At 38.7% G+C, this 18,139-nt stretch overlaps 1 protein-coding gene across 1 annotated transcript in view; it reads left to right on the forward strand.

The window, feature by feature from the left end:
* Positions 1-707: 707 nt before the first annotated feature.
* TRIO (trio Rho guanine nucleotide exchange factor) overlaps positions 708-18,139 on the forward strand; it is a 176,701-nt gene continuing 159,269 nt past the window's right edge. The window contains 5 exon segments of the mRNA XM_031058260.1: positions 708-780; positions 7,395-7,509; positions 10,865-11,057; positions 11,694-12,206; positions 15,268-15,390. Of these exon segments, the coding sequence (XP_030914120.1) occupies positions 726-780; positions 7,395-7,509; positions 10,865-11,057; positions 11,694-12,206; positions 15,268-15,390 (999 nt within the window). The 5' untranslated portion in view covers positions 708-725.

Here is an 18,139-nt window from a genome sequence, read left to right on the forward strand (position 1 = left end):
GTAATCACTCACCTTGGGCACTGTATCATACTCCATGTATGTACAGGGTTAGTATGATAAAATATCCTCTCAGCTGCAAAATGCTGCTCCTGTCAGGCAGCAGAAAAAGATTCTGCTTACAGAAGTGATTTAAGAAACATTGCATGTAAATAGTGTTGGGGATTTTTGATGGGTCTTTTTGTGTTTTTCGGGTGGGTTGGGGTTTTTTGATGGGGTTTTTTGTTTGGGTGTTTTTGTTTGTTTGTCTTTGTTGTTGTGGGATTTTGGGTGGGGTTTTTGGTTTGGGATTTGGTTTTTTTTAAAGGTAATTGTTCTAAGCATACCTACTTCTTATAGCTTGATGCTCTTCATCCCTGCTGGGGGAAAAAAAAAAGGTGGGATTTGCAATGCATAAAAGCCATGGGATCCATATGATAGTTTTTATTAACTGATGAAAAAGGGTAATTCTGGAATCTTGTTTTCTACTGAGGCTTGCTAACAGGCCATGCTATTTGTGTTAAGCTGGTCAAAGTTGATGACTTGTCCGTTAATATATCTTTAAAGCTTAGTTTATTTTTTGACGCACTTTTATTGTAAAGTATTTAATTCCTGTAATCATAACATTCAGAATGTATTTGAAAGGTAAATGTTTTTCAGTGCATTGATTAAATGTAGAAGTTGAGCTTGTCTGAATTTTTGACTAACCGTCTTCTCTTCTTTTTTCAGGGTTTCGCAAAAATGATGAAATGAAGGCTATGGAAGTATTGCCAATTTTAAAGGAAAAAGTTGCATACCTTTCAGGTACAGTTATTTTCTCCTGTAGAATGCCCAGCTATGTTGTTAGTAGCATGTGAAATGGTATTTTAAATAGTTTAAATATCATTACAAACTTCATGGGACTCTATGGCAACATTGATTCCTGTTGGATATCCTAAGCATAACATAAGCATTTTGAAAGGCATAATAAAGGAGGTATTTGTTCTCTTGAATGTGTGATTTTCTTGAATCAAACATTGTGTGTGATTTTTCACACACAATGTTTTGTGACATTTTCTTGAATCAAATATTGCTAGCTTTTGTCTTCTTGTTAAGTCCTGCATTCCCCCTTGACCACACATCATTATTTACAGCAACTTAGAGTGTGCTGTACCAATGTCATATTCCTTTTCTTACTTCTGGTTCTTCTGATGGGGAATTTTACAGACATGCCTTTGTTATTGACCCATCTGCAGCATATTCTGGAGAAATATGTCTGTTGCAGAAGTGAATTACAGTTGCCTGTCTTTTGAAGCATACTTAGTATTTTCTTGGTGAACTGACTTAGCATTTAATTTTAGGTAATTCCAGCATGCACATTGAATTGGCTAGTTACTGGGCAAGGAATAGCAGGAGGATTGAAAAGTGGGATTTATATGAGTTAGTATCATAACATAGTCTGTAACTTTATAAGTAACTTTACTTGTTGGAATGATGGACTGAGGTGCTTATTTTTGTAAACTGAATTTTGGTGTGATTTTCTGTTGAGATTAAACATCATCATTCTCTCAGCCATAATCTTAGTGTCAAATGATTTAGAGGACAGTCTCATATTAGAAAGTGATTTTTTGGATAATTTTTCAAGAATGCCAAAAGTAAAACTTTTGTCTTAAAACACATACAATTATTCCTGCAGTTATACTTTTTTAGAGATTTGCTGTGCATGGATGCTGATGCTTGCAAGTACAGCATATAGTGTGTAGTACTTTATCGTGTCCCCTCTGCTGAGTAAAGTGGAGGTACAAAGCAAAAAGGTGTGTGGGTGAAGATTTTTGTTTGGTTGGGTTTTTTTTGGGGTTTTTTTGTGTTTTTTTCTTAAAAGTTCCTGGCAGCTGTAATGAGCAAGACCAGTTTTCCTGGTAGCGTAGTAACTTGGGAATTGTAGTGCGGGTTAAGACTTGCTTAGAACTCTTATTTTTAGTAGGAAAGAAGCGGAGAAAAGGGGGTTAAGCACGATATTTCAATCCCTCATTACTTTTTGGACCTTGTCTTATGTGATTGAATGAAAATTAAGTCAGTTTTCACTCCAAAACCTCTGAATTTTTAAGTTGTCTGGTACTTAGTTTAGACCCCTTAAAAGGGATCTGAAAAATGATGGGTTTTTCTAATGTTAATTTGTAAGCAGATGGCATTCTGAAAGGCTTTAATTCAGTGAAAGTGAAATGGGCCAAATGAAACATGAAGATAAATTTAAGGGGAGATGATAAATTGTGAACCAGAATAGAGGAGGTGTTAGCAGAAATAAATGGTTGCCAACTTGCCTGTATGAAGGTAGCAACTCCTAATGGAAGAATGGAGCAAGCAGCTGTGGACAACAAGACTGGCTAGAACTGGTCTGCCAGAATCCATAGTTTGGCATTTCCACTGCAAGTGAAACTCAAATGGAATGAGGTACAGTAGTAGTGCAAATGAATGAAGAAACCCTGAAGTACAACAACCTGCAACAATACTCTTCAGTGTGTTCTCCCCCTTCCCCCAAACAAGTACCACCACCACTAGGACCCAATCACTGTGCAACTGTCAAGCTTTATACCTGGGAACACAAAGATATTTGTTCATTTGGTTTCATTCATTGGTTTACTGAACAGATTTTCACCTAACTGAGAAGTAAACTGCTTGAGTATTGGATGTCTTACCACCTGAAACAGTTACATCTCTAGGCTTTTCTATGAAGTCCAAATAGAGTCTTGGATGCATTTTTTTGTGTTAAGTTTAAACTGAAACATGTCAGAGTACAAATACTCTAATTCGTATTTCTACACATAAGTAAGCAAGGAGAGCCTTTTCTTACAAGGTGCAGTTATCTTGGTTTCATGTAAGGACATAGCCCTTGGTAACTTGTCTTGCCGTAAAAGCCAACTGTTCAGCTTTTTTTACTGGAGTACTTTATAACTAGGTTAAAAGGCATTTCTTTAAAAAGCTGCACTACTCAGCCTGCTGGATTTTAGTGCCATTTGGAGGCCATTGAGAATACTGCTGTTAGTGATGTGCACTAGACAGAAATGATGCATGTTAGGTGACTCACGTGCGTTGTCAGATAGATGTTTGTGTGACACACTTTGGCATAAACAGAATATCTCAATAGTGGGGTGGGGCAGTATATCAAAGGAAATTGATTAAAATGGAAGTGTTACTGATGAAAGCAGTAGTAGTGTAGTATGTTTTTGTTAAACAATCATAGGAGGTTGAGTTGGATAAAGACTATTGCAAGACAGGAAATTCCCACTGATGCCTCATGCATTGTTGCTTTTAACTTTCCCGTTTGTGTATGACACAGGAGCATCAGGAACAAAGGAAATGAGAGTTAGTTATTGTAAGAGGCCTAAGAAAGCTATCATTAGAGCTGATGAAAAAAACCCCAAGTCTTAGGGACTTTTTAAAATATTATTTGCAATTTTGCCACCTGTTTTAAGACTGGATAGTCAAGTTCTTTTCATCTAAAATTAAGGCTGTATTAATTTATTACTCATCTAGGCCTGGAGTTTGTACAACAAAGTTTGTCTCTGATGTACAAAAGTTTCAGGGTATGATTTATCAGAAATTTAACTACCATTTTTAAAAATGGGCTTCTTCTGTGACATACATGGAGCCGGAGCCAACTGAAGTGGCATCCAGAGTGACATAAAAGTGCTATATTGAAAAACTGGATAATACAGGAGTTGAAGTGTGGAAAAGGCCTGGAGGACTGGTCTGAGGTGGCTGCATGTAACAAAGCATTTGCTTAAAAAGCTTAGAGAATGTTAAAGACAATTCATCTTATGCTTTCGCCTGCTAGCTGCTGCTTTTTAAAGAATATCCACCCTAAGCAATTGAGTTACTTTTTCTGGGGGGCTGGAGTCGGTAGCACTTACCAGTTGAAACTGGTACATCTAAAGGTAGTGGCCTAGGGTGCAATGAGGAGAGAGAGCATTAAGGGCTGTAGCAGACTGTCAACTACTCTTGGTAGCCTTGGAGCCCAGTGATGGCTCTGGAGCTCGGCAGGGGCCTTGGCTGTTGGATTCTGTCTTGTCATTTATCATTCCTTTCTCTTACAGCTGCTGTCTTGTTTTTTTTTCCTTCTTTTGCTATGTAACAATCCTTAAAGCTCTCGGCTTAGCAAGTGAGTCAGGATGGTCAATACTTGCCTTTCTCAATTAGAATGAAAAAATTATGTTTTTCATCTTATGTCTCACTTAAGAGGGTCATGGAAGATAAAGATATGAATTTCCTTTTAAATTCTGCTTTCTGGCATTGTAGCTTGATGGAATTCAAAGATGCTTTTGCCTCTTTTGAGTTTCATTTAGTGCCTGACAGGGAGCATGTCCAGTGTAGACAATCTCCAGAGACTTTGACAGCCAGGCTTAGTGTCTTTGGCAAACACACGCTAACTGTGTTGGAGAGGATAGTGATGAATTTTTGAGTAACTGGTATAATTTATTGGTTTTATATTTATTTTTATCTTCTCTTGCCCTTCCTTTCTAAGTGATTTTTGAAAAACTTCGTTTAGCAACATGGAATTACAATGAGAAGCTGATTTGAAATGAGAAATTCTGGGCTGAAGATAGTGTTTTTCTGCGTTTCCATGGGACAGGAGAAAACAGTCCACACGTCTGTGGTTGAAAACATACATGTGAAATTTAGCTTGCAAGAATCTGTCTGTGCTATTATAGATCTGTTGATAAAGACATCCTACTGGGCTTGAATTTGGTGTTTAGCAATAGTAACATTCTGTTGTCACTAGCAAGGGGTTGGATATATAAAATTATATTTTACTATTTGACTACAGCAAGTCTGTGTAATTTTATGGCTGAGATAAATGCATTTAAGTGGAACCACTTACGTCAGGTTTTTTGCCTTATATATTAAATGGATTCAGAATTTCCTGTGTTGCTAACAAAATTAAAAACTATAAACTGACAATTGGGAATCTGCAAATCAGAACAGAATAAAAATACAAATTAAATGCTTGAATAGTTTCCATCCCCTCAATCTACATATTGAGTGTGAAATATTATCCACGTAACTTCTCCTAGTAATTAATTTAATCACTGAATTACAACATCATTTAAGTTGGAAAAGACCTTTAAGAGGTCTTAAAGGTCTTTGATTCCGGCCCTTTACCTGGCACTGCCAAGTCCACCACTAACCGTGTCCCCAGGTGCTGCATCTACACGTCTACAATGCCAACAGGGGCCGTGACTCCGCCACTTCCCCAGGCAGCCAGTTGTCTAATGCTTGACAACTCTTTTGGTGAAGAAATTTTTCCTGGTATTTAAGCATTCCCTGGTGCAACTTGAGGTCATTTCCTCTCATCTTGTCACTTGTTACCTTGTAGGGGAGACCAACACTTACCCCACTGCTGTGTCCTTTCAGGGCATTGCAGAGAGCGTTAAGGTGTCCCCTGAGCCTCCTTTTCTCCAGGCTAAACAATCCCTGCTCCCTCAGAGGCTCCTCATAAGCCTTGTCCTCCAAACCCTTCACCAGCTTTGCTTCCCATCCCTGGACACACTCCAGCACCTCCATGTACTCCTTGTATTAACTGGCCCAAGAACTGGAAACAGGATTTGAGGTGTGCCCTCACCAATGCCAAATACAGGGGGACAATCACTGCCCTGCTCCTGCTGGCCGCACCATTGCTGATACAGGCCAGGGTGCCATTGGCCTTCTTGGCCACCTGGGCACACTTCTGGATGCTGTTCAGGTGCTGTCAGTCAGCACCTCCAGGTCCTTTTCCACTAGGCAGATTTCCAACCTCTGTTCCCCCAGCCTGTATCAGTGCCTTGGGTTATTGTGACCCAAGTGCATGTCCCAGCACTTGGCCTTGTTCAACCTCATACTACTGAGCTTGGTCCATCAATCCACTCATGCCCAACCTGGCATCACCTGCAAACTTCCCCTTTATTCTTACCCATAAACAGTCTTGTCACTGTCATTAAACTCTAGACAATCATGGCACTCCTAATGTTCAGGGCTACCTTGCCAACTCTCCTTCCTTGCCTATCCCATCCGAAGGGTTTACAGCCATCCGTTGCAGCATCCCAGTTGTGCAAATCATCCCACCATGTTTTCATGATGACAGCTATGTCACAGTTTTCCTGCTGCCTAAAGGCTTCCAGCTCCTCCTCTTTGTAGCCCAAACCATGTTCATTGGTGTAGATGCACTTCAGTTGGGCTAGTAATTCTGTCACCTTTTTTGGGGCAGAAGCCCTAATTCCTGCATGACCAGTCTCAGGGGCTTCCATGCTTTCTGACACATCAGTATCTTACATTTTGGCTGCTGCATGAATCTCTGTTCCTACCTCCTGTGAGATGGCAGACTGAAAGACCTTGCTACCTTGCTAGTTCACCATTCCTCAGACATTGGTGTTCTGCCTCCATGCTGATCTCTAGTGAGCATGGCTTTATCAAGTCTAGTCTAAAGCTCTTTCAGTGAGCCCTGATAGTTCCTGCGCAAAAATCCTTTTCCTTGTTTGAGGCAGGTGTACCTTGTCTGTCACCAGCAGGCTCAATGTCATTAAACCAACCTAGGATCAGAAAACGCAAAAATGTCCCAGTGACACCAGGCTCAGAGGCAGGTATTGATCTAATGGCTCTTCCCATTTCTTCCCTTATCATTCCCTGCAACAAGAAGCACAGAGAAAGCACTCCTGCTCCTCCAACCAGTCATCCCAAGGCTTTCAGGGAGAGACTTCAATTACATCTCTCTTGATTGTCCTTGGGCTTCTTATTGCAGTTTCTTGCTTTTTCCCTGAAGTTATGGGGTTAATAATAATGGGTTTTCCCAAGGGCCATAGGAAGGGTAGGAAGCTTTCTCATCACATCTTTAACCTTGGGTCTGGGGAGGCATCAGGCTTCCTGAAGAAGAGTTGGCACACTGGGCCTTCGTTCCCTTCAGAAGGGAGTCTCCCATGACAGTGATCCATCTGTCTTCAACCTACTCACCTCCTTCCTGAGCTCTTTCACTGAGCGAAGGAGCTCCTCTACCTGGGCACACCTCCCATGGCTGTGCTCTCTGCTGCCATATCATCTAAATACTTGCCTACAAAGTAGCATAATTCTGTATTTAAATTAAATCTGTACAATTGCTGAGTCAAAAATTAAATACATAACAGAGTGCCATTGCTGGAGATGTCACACTACCAGTCAAACTTGAAGGTGACTGTAATGCCTAAGTGTAATGCTCTGGTTATTTTTTGTTTCAGTTTTTTTGGCTTTTTCACTGTAGGAATTTTGGCAATGTGCTGATCAATACTCCCAAAATTCAATCTTAAGTTGGTCTCAAAATGGCAATGTTGGCATTTAAGTTGAAATCACTTTTTTAAAAGTAGATACTGAAGACTAGTTCTGCAAAAAAGAATTTTGTTATGCTGTGGGATCTTCTAACATTTTTAATTTTTCAGGTGGCAGAGATAAGCGTGGAGGTCCCATTCTAACATTTCCAGCTCGTAGTAATCACGACAGAATACGGCAAGAAGACCTTAGAAGACTAATTTCGTATCTAGCGTGTATTCCTAGGTAAGTGATCACCTGTTAACCTCTAAGGCTGTATAACAAAATAAATGGATTATGTTGCAGTACTCCCACAAGCTAGCAGGCTGAGTGAGTTAATAACATGAGCAAATCAATACCAAGTTTCATCACTTGCTATTTTCAAATGGCTTTCTGGAAGAGAAATAATTACTCTGCCTTGTAAAAGGAAGGCAGCTGGCAGAAGGGTTGGTGTGCTTTAGCTAAAAGTAGTTTGTGTCTCGGAAATGGCACTGCTATGCCACATTGGTGTCGCTGTGTTGAAGACTGCAAATACAACTCAAAGGCTTTCAGTGCATCAATAATTACAAGCATGCTGGTCATCCTTCACCATATGCCTTGTGTGGAGTGCAGTCAGCACAGGACTCCTAACTGTTATTTGTGTTAGATAAGTCATAGTGTCCTGATACAGCACGGAAATAACGAGGAGAAAGGTATGAGAAATTGCTTGTAAAGGTCTCAGATAAACCTGTGGAGTCACCTGTGAAAGTACTGATATCATTGCATTATCAGCAATTCAGCCTATGAATTGAGCTGTTTAAACAAATTGGCAGAAGTCAAATCCAGTGCTATTGTGTGTGTGCATATATACACTCCCATATGTATGTATATATATATTTATATATAGTTGTGTATATATATGAGATATTTCAAACAAAAGTTATTTTATTTTGTATCTATCTAAAAAAAGTTCCTCCATACAGAACTTCGCTTTCTGTAGTAATCAAGTTGGGAACAAAAATTATCCTAAGACTCTGACTTTAGGTCCATCTTGGAACTTTCCAGCATTTGTTTTGGGCTGGAGCAATGCTGACTGTGCTTGATTCTGTTTGTCTATGACCACAAGCAGCAGTTGTCATTACAGTTGAAAAAAATTCCTTGGACAACATCCCTGAGTGCAATATCTTCCATGTTTGTGTAATGTGCTAATTTACTGAGAATCTTTGCACTTGATATAATCAAATATCAGTTTCTGACTGAGAAAGGTGGTTTCATAAAAGTAACTTCAAAGCATCTGTCTGAGAGATTACGTAGCCTCCTTTTTGTGAAGTTAACTGGGAGACTCGGGGGACTTAGAGAGAGGAGAACAGGAAGAAGGCTTGAAATTTTTACTCTCAGATTTGAATGGTGAGATGTATTCTAGCCATCTAGAGCTTCAAGTTGCTAGATAAGTTAATAGACAAATATGTATTAAAATGTGTCCAAGAATTTTTTTATAGATAATCAGGGCAAGAAACAGTCTTCCTCTGGCAAAAGGTGTACGTTAGTTAGCTTAGATCAATAGATCTAAAATTAAAAGAAAGTTAGTGCATGTTTTCTACTCTTTAAGCATGGCAAACTTTTGAGAATAAAGGGAGCTTTATCAAAAGTAAGACTTGTTTTCATACAAGTCATGTTTAAGAGACTGATTATGCAACTCTAACTAATTAGAAGTCCCAATTGCTACAAATATCACCAAACTTTTGGGTTGTCTGTTATTTGTTGCAGTACTGTTACTTGATGTAGCTGAAGAATCGCAGGTATCAGTTGTTTGGCAAGAGATCTAAAAACTTAAGTTGACTCAATGTCACAATTTTACTGATTTTACAATTTATCTGATTTAAAAATACGGCTGAACTTTTGTCATCACCACAGAGTGGGCCAGATATTTTAGTGTAGTTCAGGCTTACCAACACATGATCTTGGCTCCCTAGAACAAATCTTGTGATCCTTGGCCAAAAGACATTGAGCTTGTGTGAGGTGATGTGGCTCCATGATGGAGCACACAGCTGCACTGTGTCACACGATGAGGGACCACTTTGGACGCCCCAGTAGATACATGCCTTGTGAATTAGTGGCAAGCACTCCCTGTGCAATCCTCAGTTTGGTAGGATAGGGATGGGCTGAGCAGCACTTCTGCTGCCATTTGGCCTTTCAGTGGTGGGTCTATCTTTACGACAGTAGTTGGTTTTTTCCTTGAATTCTGTGACGATTTTAGAAAACATTTTCAACATGGTCAGAAAATTGTATGTTGTAGCCTACATGCATGCCAAGCTAGTTACTGTTGATATATTTTGCTTCTACCAATGCCATTTTTGGCATTCCTATGGGCAGGTGGGAGAGCCAGCATTTATCATGATAAATTCATTTTTTGAAATGTTGTGGGATGTTTATTCTCTCTTCTTTTCCATAGCTTTAAACTTTTCAAAGTTAAAAAACCCTTCCCCTTCTGAGGAACCCATGTTATCACTTTTTCCAGGTCTCCTATAGCAGTCATAATCCATCCTTCTGCACTGTGGCCAATATGACTGAGTAAAATATGCCAGTGAAGCTTCTCTGCCTCTTGGACACTCCAAAAACCTCACCACATGAACTCTAGAATGGCATTTGAATTAGTCACATCCCTGAAAGTGACTCATACTCAAACAATGGACATTTGGCCCTTTTTGATAGTCTGTTGGGTATGATGCATCGGTTTTGAAATGTTTTCCTTCCTATGGTCATACTACAAGGTCACGTAGCAAATTCTGATGGAAGAAAATCAGTTTCTGGTGGTGGTGGTGGTGATTGTAATTTTTGATCAGTAGCAAGAACTAAATGTATGGAAGATATTGATGAAAAGAAATTAAATTTTCCATTCTCAGAGGAAGTGCTGGAGAATTTGAGTATAAGGTCTGTCAACTTTTGGACAGCAGAATTGAGCTCAAATTTTGTAGGAACAGATTGATGTGGTTTTCTTCCCAACCATAAAATACTGTGTTGTCCTTTAACTATTCACAAATCAATCCTGTTACAAAAGAAATTGTCAATAAACGGGTGTCTTTCCTCTACAGACTCTTAACAACTCTCAGATAAAATGGTTCTAAATGTGAGACAGTTTGAAAAAGTTGTGAAATGGTAGGTAAGAACAGTTTGCCATCTTCCGTCTTTTTAAAGGATCTCCTCAATCAGTAGAAAGACGTGAATATTATCATCAGTCAAATAAGTGTATGTGTGTTCTGAAGAGTAAAATTTAAATGTACTAGATATTGCTGCTTTAGGAAATGGTAGGTTTACTGTGTGTGTAAGGTGAGGGAGAAACAAGACTGGATGATGAATCATCATGAATATAAACAAAGAAAATGAAAGTGAAGATTATGGCAGAATATCAAATCAGCAACAGACACAAAGCTATTCCCCACAAGGAGTTTGGGATGGGGGTGAAAGAAACATCTTGAGAGGTTTGTGAGATTTGCTGTATATGGTGAGCTAGTCAGCAGTGAGACCCTGAGGAGACCATATTCATTAGACAGTGTGGTGCAGTTGAGTGTTGTGTTGGAAACTGAAACACTTGCTTGATAATCTTTCCTTCTGTTTTCTGCAGTGAGGAAGTATGTAAACGAGGATTCACCGTCATTGTAGATATGCGTGGGTCAAAATGGGACTCCATAAAGCCTCTGCTGAAGATTTTACAGGAATCCTTTCCATGTTGTATTCATGTTGCACTGATAATCAAGCCAGACAATTTCTGGCAGAAACAGAGGACTAACTTTGGCAGCTCTAAGTTTGAGTTTGAGGTAATTTCCCCTATGGTATACAAATTTATATTTATTTTGTGGTTTTAAATGTTCTCACTAATGATCAGCACCTTGAAAACTCTCAGATAAATTATATTCTGGCTGGAAGGAGAGGAACTTTAGACCAGTGCTAGAAGAAATGTGGTTTTCTTCATGTACTTAGGCTAGGTCATTGTGTATGTTGTTGTTTATATTCTTTTTGTAATCTCAAGAAAGATTGAATTAGGTTTTCCTCCCTAATGATAAAAACTTAGGTTTTGTCTCTTTGTTATCTTGGTTTGCATTATGGTCATATTGCTATCTCCAGAATCAGAGGAAATCAGCTGAATGAATCTTGCTCTTATGCTTCTGCCTCTTTGCAATGCACAAAGTCAAAACTTAAAACAGTAATCAAAAGAGTGGTTGCTGTTTTGTTCTTAAATGTAGTGAGTTAAGAAAGAATTGTGGGACAATACCTGCAAGACCTCCCGTCTTCTGCTGATCAGAATTGATGCTTGAAATATGTGAGAAAAGTTGTTGTGTGGACTTCATGAGCAAAATTATCAACTCTTACAAAAAGAAAAGCAAAAACTTGAAAGGAAATTTGAAATTCATTTCTGTAACAGCATTTTTTTCTTTCCATTTTAATTTTTTTAGACAAATATGGTGTCTCTGGAAGGCCTTACCAAAGTAGTTGATCCTTCTCAGCTAACCCCAGAATTTGATGGCTGTTTGGAGTACAACCATGAGGAGTGGATAGAAATCAGAGTTGCCTTTGAGGACTACATTAGCAATGCAACCCATATGCTGTCCAGACTGGAGGAGCTGCAAGATATATTGTCAAAAAAGGAAATGCCTCAGGACCTGGAAGGTGCTCGCAATATGATAGAGGAGCATTCACAATTAAAAAAGAAGGTCATTAAGGCCCCTATCGAGGACCTTGATGTGGAAGGACAAAAGCTGCTCCAGAGGATACAGAGCAGTGATAGCTTTCCCAAAAAGAACTCTGGGTCAGGGAATGCAGACTTACAGAACCTTTTACCCAAAGTGTCCACCATGCTGGACAGGCTGCACTCAACACGGCAGCATCTGCATCAGATGTGGCATGTGCGGAAATTGAAATTGGACCAATGCTTTCAGCTCAGGCTGTTTGAGCAGGATGCTGAAAAGGTAAGGATTGAGCAAGGAGACTATAAATGGCCAACACTTGGCAGACTTGAAAGAAGTACCAAGGGTAACTGAAAATAGTAATTTTTGTCTTTGAAGTTAATCACTAACCTTTTAATGAAAAGTAAGGGACTTTTTGATTGAGAGGCACTCAGGGTCTTCTGGAGTAAGGGGCATGGGGTAGTACTTCTAAGCTGTAAGGAAGCTCTTACCAAAGAAAATTGTAACTGCTGATGACTTTGAAGTACTTACTTTGTTAAACATTTTTTCCAGACAGATGCTTTTGTATGCATCAAGTAAAAAAGAATGCTGTATACTTTATAAATACAGATGATTACAGACTACATTGGTCTTCTTCTGAGTGATCTTTGGGAAGTGAGTGACGGGCAGTCAACAAAGCCTGAAGAGGCTGACATGGGGAACTGCTTCATTGATGCAGGGTTTGAAGTCCCAGGCTAAAAACTGATGTATCTCTTCTGACAGTGCATATGTCATTAACAGGGAACTGAGTGATTTCAGAATGTTTTGGGCTAACCAGTCCCTTCAGATGAGAAAGCCCTTGATTGTCGTGGAATTTGAAGAGGAAGTATGGCAGACAGATCACTTTTAGATGAGCTCAAATTAGATCTATTTTCATGTAGAATGGTTTTGCAATCTCTTATTATTGACTTGTTACCATGGCACAAATAGCTTTAAGGAAGGGTGGGGATTTTTTCTCCGGGAGTAGTAGTAACTAGACTATGCAGTCAAGTGATAAATATGTTTTTTCTCAGAGCTTAAAGTACTCAGATTTCTTGAATATTTTACATAAGATTGCCTGAACTGCATGAGACCAACAGTCCATGTTAAACCAGTATTCTGCTCTCCAGCAGCTGTCACTAGCAGATGCATGGGGAAGAGTAAAAGCAGAACAAACATATAAAAACTTAACTTCTTCTTGCTTCTTTATTTGTATTCTTCACCCATACTTCCCCTTACCCTCATCATTTCAACTCAGGGACTTTCTTTACACTAATGTTTTCTGCTGTGTTTAAAAAATAAATAATTTTTTAAAAGTACCATTTAAAACAAATGTTTACTGGATGGTATAGCTGAAAATAGTAGGGACATGGTAGAGAGTTGGAAAAAAGATGAAATTATTATCTATTTCTAAAATTATTTAGCAAATAATGCAAGCTGTTGCTCTAGTGTTGCTCTTTCAGACCCAAATGCATTGTATCAACCTTGCATTACAACATTAATTTTTCTGCATTATAGCATATCTTTCGGGACCATGTGAGCACCATCAAAATACATTTTGTTAATTTTCTCATATTTTATCAAATTGATTACATAACCAGGGCTTTAACAAACCTCTTGTGAAATACTTGAGTCTGTAAGATTGACCTCTGTCCTGCCATGCGGTTGCATAAGCTCCTATCAGTGTTTTCTATGTTTCTGATTCCAGAAATAAGTCTATATTAAATGAACACATCTTTCTTTTAAAAGGGAAATATTAGGCACCTCAAAATGAGGTTGACAGCAGCTATTATACCTGGGACAGTTTTTCTCTCATTAGCCAGTAAAAAAGATAAAAAAGAAGGTTTGTGTGGTATCACAACTCACTTTTGGATTTAGACCCTTGCCTTAATCTACTTGCAGCCTGTATTTTTACTGCTTGTGTCAGATTAGATTTCACAGCTCATGACGTTTTTATCAGTGTAGACCTGTATTTTACTGAAATGTGGGAAAGGATGGGATCTTTGTTGGAGAGAAAAAGGGTATTGCATGAGGATAAATAAACATGTTCCTTTTGGAGGACTTGCTCAATTCAGTGCAAGAATTTTGGACTGGTTCAGAAGGAGAGAAGGCAAAAAAGGGACAAGGTGAGAGGAAATCTGATTGAAATTGCCCCTTTAAGCATCTGAAGGCAGCAAATTCAAATGACCTAGAGGAGGATGGTCACAAGCAGTGTCTGTTTTGAATAATGTTCTAACACATTTTCACTGAGTTCTAGGTAAGAAGCTTCAAATTTTAGGAGTGTGTCATCAAATGTCTCAGTTACCTAAACTTCAAAAGTTTGGTTTACAGTTCTTACCATATTGTGATCTGCTTATAATTTGGTTTGTCATGGACTTGGGACAAATACTGGACTTGATAATGTTGTTCTGTTAGCCAGCATATTAGGAAAGATCTTTAAATGGGTACTTCTTGCTTATTGCTACTGTTTTTTCCTGGACAATCTATTTCAGCTTATCCAAAGAGCAGGTGGTGTGTCTCTTTTGCTGAGATATAGCAAAGATTTCAAGACCATTGTGAGCAGGTGGGGTGTTAAACAGCTCTTTGCTGCATTGCTTGGTCTTTGAAAATTTTGTCTTCCAGTGCCACTGGTAACATACCTGTGTGCCTTCATTGATGGCTTTTGTCATATAAGGTCCCTCCTAAAATTTTTTGGAATATTAAAATATTCATTTTTTTCTTTTTAAAAACAAGCAAATTTAAAGATTTTTCTTAAATTTCTCTGGAGGAAGGTAACTCTGTGCTCACATATACTTTTAACAATTCATCTAGAAATAGAATGTTTGTTTTCAAATCTGCTGTAAACTTATGAACTAAAAATATTAAACTCGCTGCTGAAGTACTTGATCAGAATGAAAGAATTTATATTTAATTTCCATGACTTGTCATTTTCATTCTAAACTGCTAATAAGCTGCTGATGTCAATAAGTGCTGACACTAGAGAATGTGTAAGCTTGGCAACTCAGGGCTGTGCTCCAAGTCTGTTTGTTTACTATGACTTCTTTGTAATAATGAAGTTTGTAATTATGGCATTACAGTAGCTTGTTGAGATAAACACCTGTAGTAAAGATAACAGTAACAGCCTCAGCTGTTTGATCCGAAAAGACAGGTTTCAGCAATGATTGAGTTAAAATATACAGTAACTTACAATGGAAAGAGCATCAGTGTTAATTTTCATGGCCTTACACTCTGTATTCTGTGTTCATAGGCATCTTACGTTACTTTTCCATGATTTCTGCCACAATAAATTATTGAACTTTCTTCTTTCCTTAATATTTTCGTGTAGATGTTTGACTGGATCACACACAACAAAGGTCTGTTCCTGAACAGCTACACAGAGATTGGAACCAGTCACCCCCACGCGATGGAGCTTCAGACACAGCACAATCACTTTGCCATGAACTGCATGGTAAGAACAGGTGTCCCTGCACAGATGTGCTGGCTATTTGTTCTCTCTTAAGGTAGAATTTATAAGTGCATAAACACAGATCATCCCTTCTTTACAAGTAGTGGAAATTTGGTTTTGAGAAGTGAGGTTATAAAACACAATGGAGGAAAATAAAAGGTGGTCAGGTACAGAGGAACTGTGATAAAGCAACAAAATTGTTTTGACAAATGGCAGTGTTCAACATGACCTCAGTATCTCAAATATAAGTGTCCAAGCTTTTAGAACCTGGGATGTGTCTTTGAGTACTACCTTGGGTCTTGTAGAAAATTTCAGAGAATCATGTGTAATACAGATTTTAGCTCTCCATTCTGAAAGAAATAGCTCTCAGGATCTTTTGAAGAGATTTCAACTCAGGCAAAAAGTTCTCAGAAGAAACTGAGCCTGATGTGATAATTCTCCATGGTTTTAAGAAGATATTTCTCATTTTTGGCACAGCAGAATGGAGCTAAGACAATTTTTTTTTGTCAAATATGATCAGTAGGCTATAAAAAATGAATTTTAACTGGCCATGAGAGACAACTATTTACTTTCAGGTCCATGAATTGCTGTTTGAACATGGGAACAAAATTCTGAAGTACATTTTAGATCCTTAACACATTGTAGGTGTTTAAATAACCTTGGGAGTCTGGGCCTAAGTCCAGTTCCTGTTTGTTAGATCAATGAAGGAAGAACACTACCAGTCTTGTTACAAATTAACATTCTTGGCAGTCCAAGGACGGGAATTGAATTAAAGTATGGTTGAAATAATCAACTCTTGCAAGAGGATTTTTTTTGTAGAACAGAAATGTGGCAAAATAAATTTACCTAGGTTATGTGTCTTGCAGAAGTAATGGAAGGACTAGTAAGGCAGCTCTTACTAGTATGGTGTAGCTGGAGGTAAGACAATAGAAGACACAATTAGAGCAGGCACATTTTCTTCTTTTGCAACTCAGGTCTGTTTCCAAAAGTTTAAAAGAATTAAAATCAATATGAACTTTCTGGAAAGAGTAAAGGAAATGCTGGTGAACTTGGCAATTAAGTTATGTAATATCATATATGGTTTTGACCATTAGGTTTGGTTCACAGCATGGGGAGTTGCTGCCTTATGGAGCACCTTGTGGTTGTTCTTCACTGCTCTGCATATGAAGTAGAGCAGAAAGAAACAAAGGATGGCCGTAGGTGTCATTGACATGAGATGACTTTTGGAACTTAGTAATTTTGAGTGGCCTTCCGCACAGTTCTTGGGGTTGCATTCTGAAGGTTAAATTCTTCTGTAAGCCTGTCCTCATATTAGTCACTCTTGTAGTGTTTTCTTCAAACTGAGTGACTTTTTTATTCTTTTTCCTTCTTTTAGACTGTTCAGATGCTATCAACAGTAGGAAGCACTTGAGCAATGCAGCATAATCCTTCCTTCTCTGTGTTTGCTATTAGTCTTTTCCTGTTAATCTCTCCATTGCCTTTAGTTGTAAAAGGCATTATTTACAGAGGATTTTTTTCTCAGCCTGCAAAATGTTTTCTTAAAACTTACAAGGAGCAGCTTAAATTTGGGGTAAATTAAGCTATCTGAACATTCAAAACGGTAAAAACAAGCTGCATTTTTTTCTGTAGCGTAGCCCCCCCCCCCCCAGCAGGGGTTTTCTGTCATGGAATAGGAAAATGTAAATTCAGTGTGATTGGTCCCTGGTTTTGATTTAAGCAGCACTCAGATTATCTGGGTTTTATTTGGTTAAATGGCAAAAGCCTTTCATATAGATTAAGGGCAAAGATTAAACTGAATGTGACATAAAAAATGATGTGAACTGATTGAATTTTGGCAGGCCTTATTTTCATTAGCTTTCAACTGGAAAAATGTGGGGCAGTCTTAACTCCTGCAACCATGTTCAGTTTCTCCCTGACCACTCTGCACATACGCTGTGTTCTTAACAAGTTGCTGTTTGTTCACTCTTCCTGTGAGTGTAACTCCTCAGTAATCAAAGTACATTTAAAGTGTCTTCTGTGAGTACTCTAGCACCAGAAGTGAAATTTAACTTTTAGCCTGTCTGCAATCATGTGAAGTGATTCACTGGGATGGAATAGAGGGAAGGGAGAGAGACAACTATGTATAAGCTTTATTTATTGCAGGAGATTTTTGAGACTTTTCATTGTGTCCCTAATTGGACCTTAATAGATCTTGCTTTCTAGTCAATTTTCTTACGCACATTTGAGGTAGGGAAGAACTGTTTGAAGGATAAATGCTCCCCAAGCAACTAAATGCAACTGCTTGCACGTGCTCATAGCTTAACTCTGATAATTGATGCTGCAGCTGCTTTTCCCAACACATTGTTGTTGTTGCAGGGCACATGCTCCCCTCCACAGCAGGTGCTACCCTCTGTCAATAGCTGGGTCTCTCATGTCCCCTTCCTCCCCAAGCAGCAGTGTGTTTCCAAGAGGTGGAGGGCAACTTCTGCAGCTGCTTATGCCAAACTTGGCTGAGAAAGAGTGACGACCTTTGGGTGAGATGCCAAAATTTTGATCTGGTCTTCCAGTCTGAAGCAAGCCACCTGGATGTAAACCATTGTGAAAGCTACTTATTTCCTGTCATGAACAAGAGTTAGTTACGTCAAGGACAAAGAGGATTTGCTGAATCTTTTCTAAAAAATTCTTGTAATGGCTTTGTGCCATTTTTAGAATGTTGGTTTTCAGTAAGAAGACAAAATAGTTGGAAGTGTAAACCAAATACTATAAAACAAAA

This window comes from Geospiza fortis, unplaced genomic scaffold (genome assembly GCF_000277835.1).
Source record: "Geospiza fortis unplaced genomic scaffold, GeoFor_1.0 scaffold281, whole genome shotgun sequence".
NCBI lineage: Eukaryota > Metazoa > Chordata > Aves > Passeriformes > Thraupidae > Geospiza > Geospiza fortis.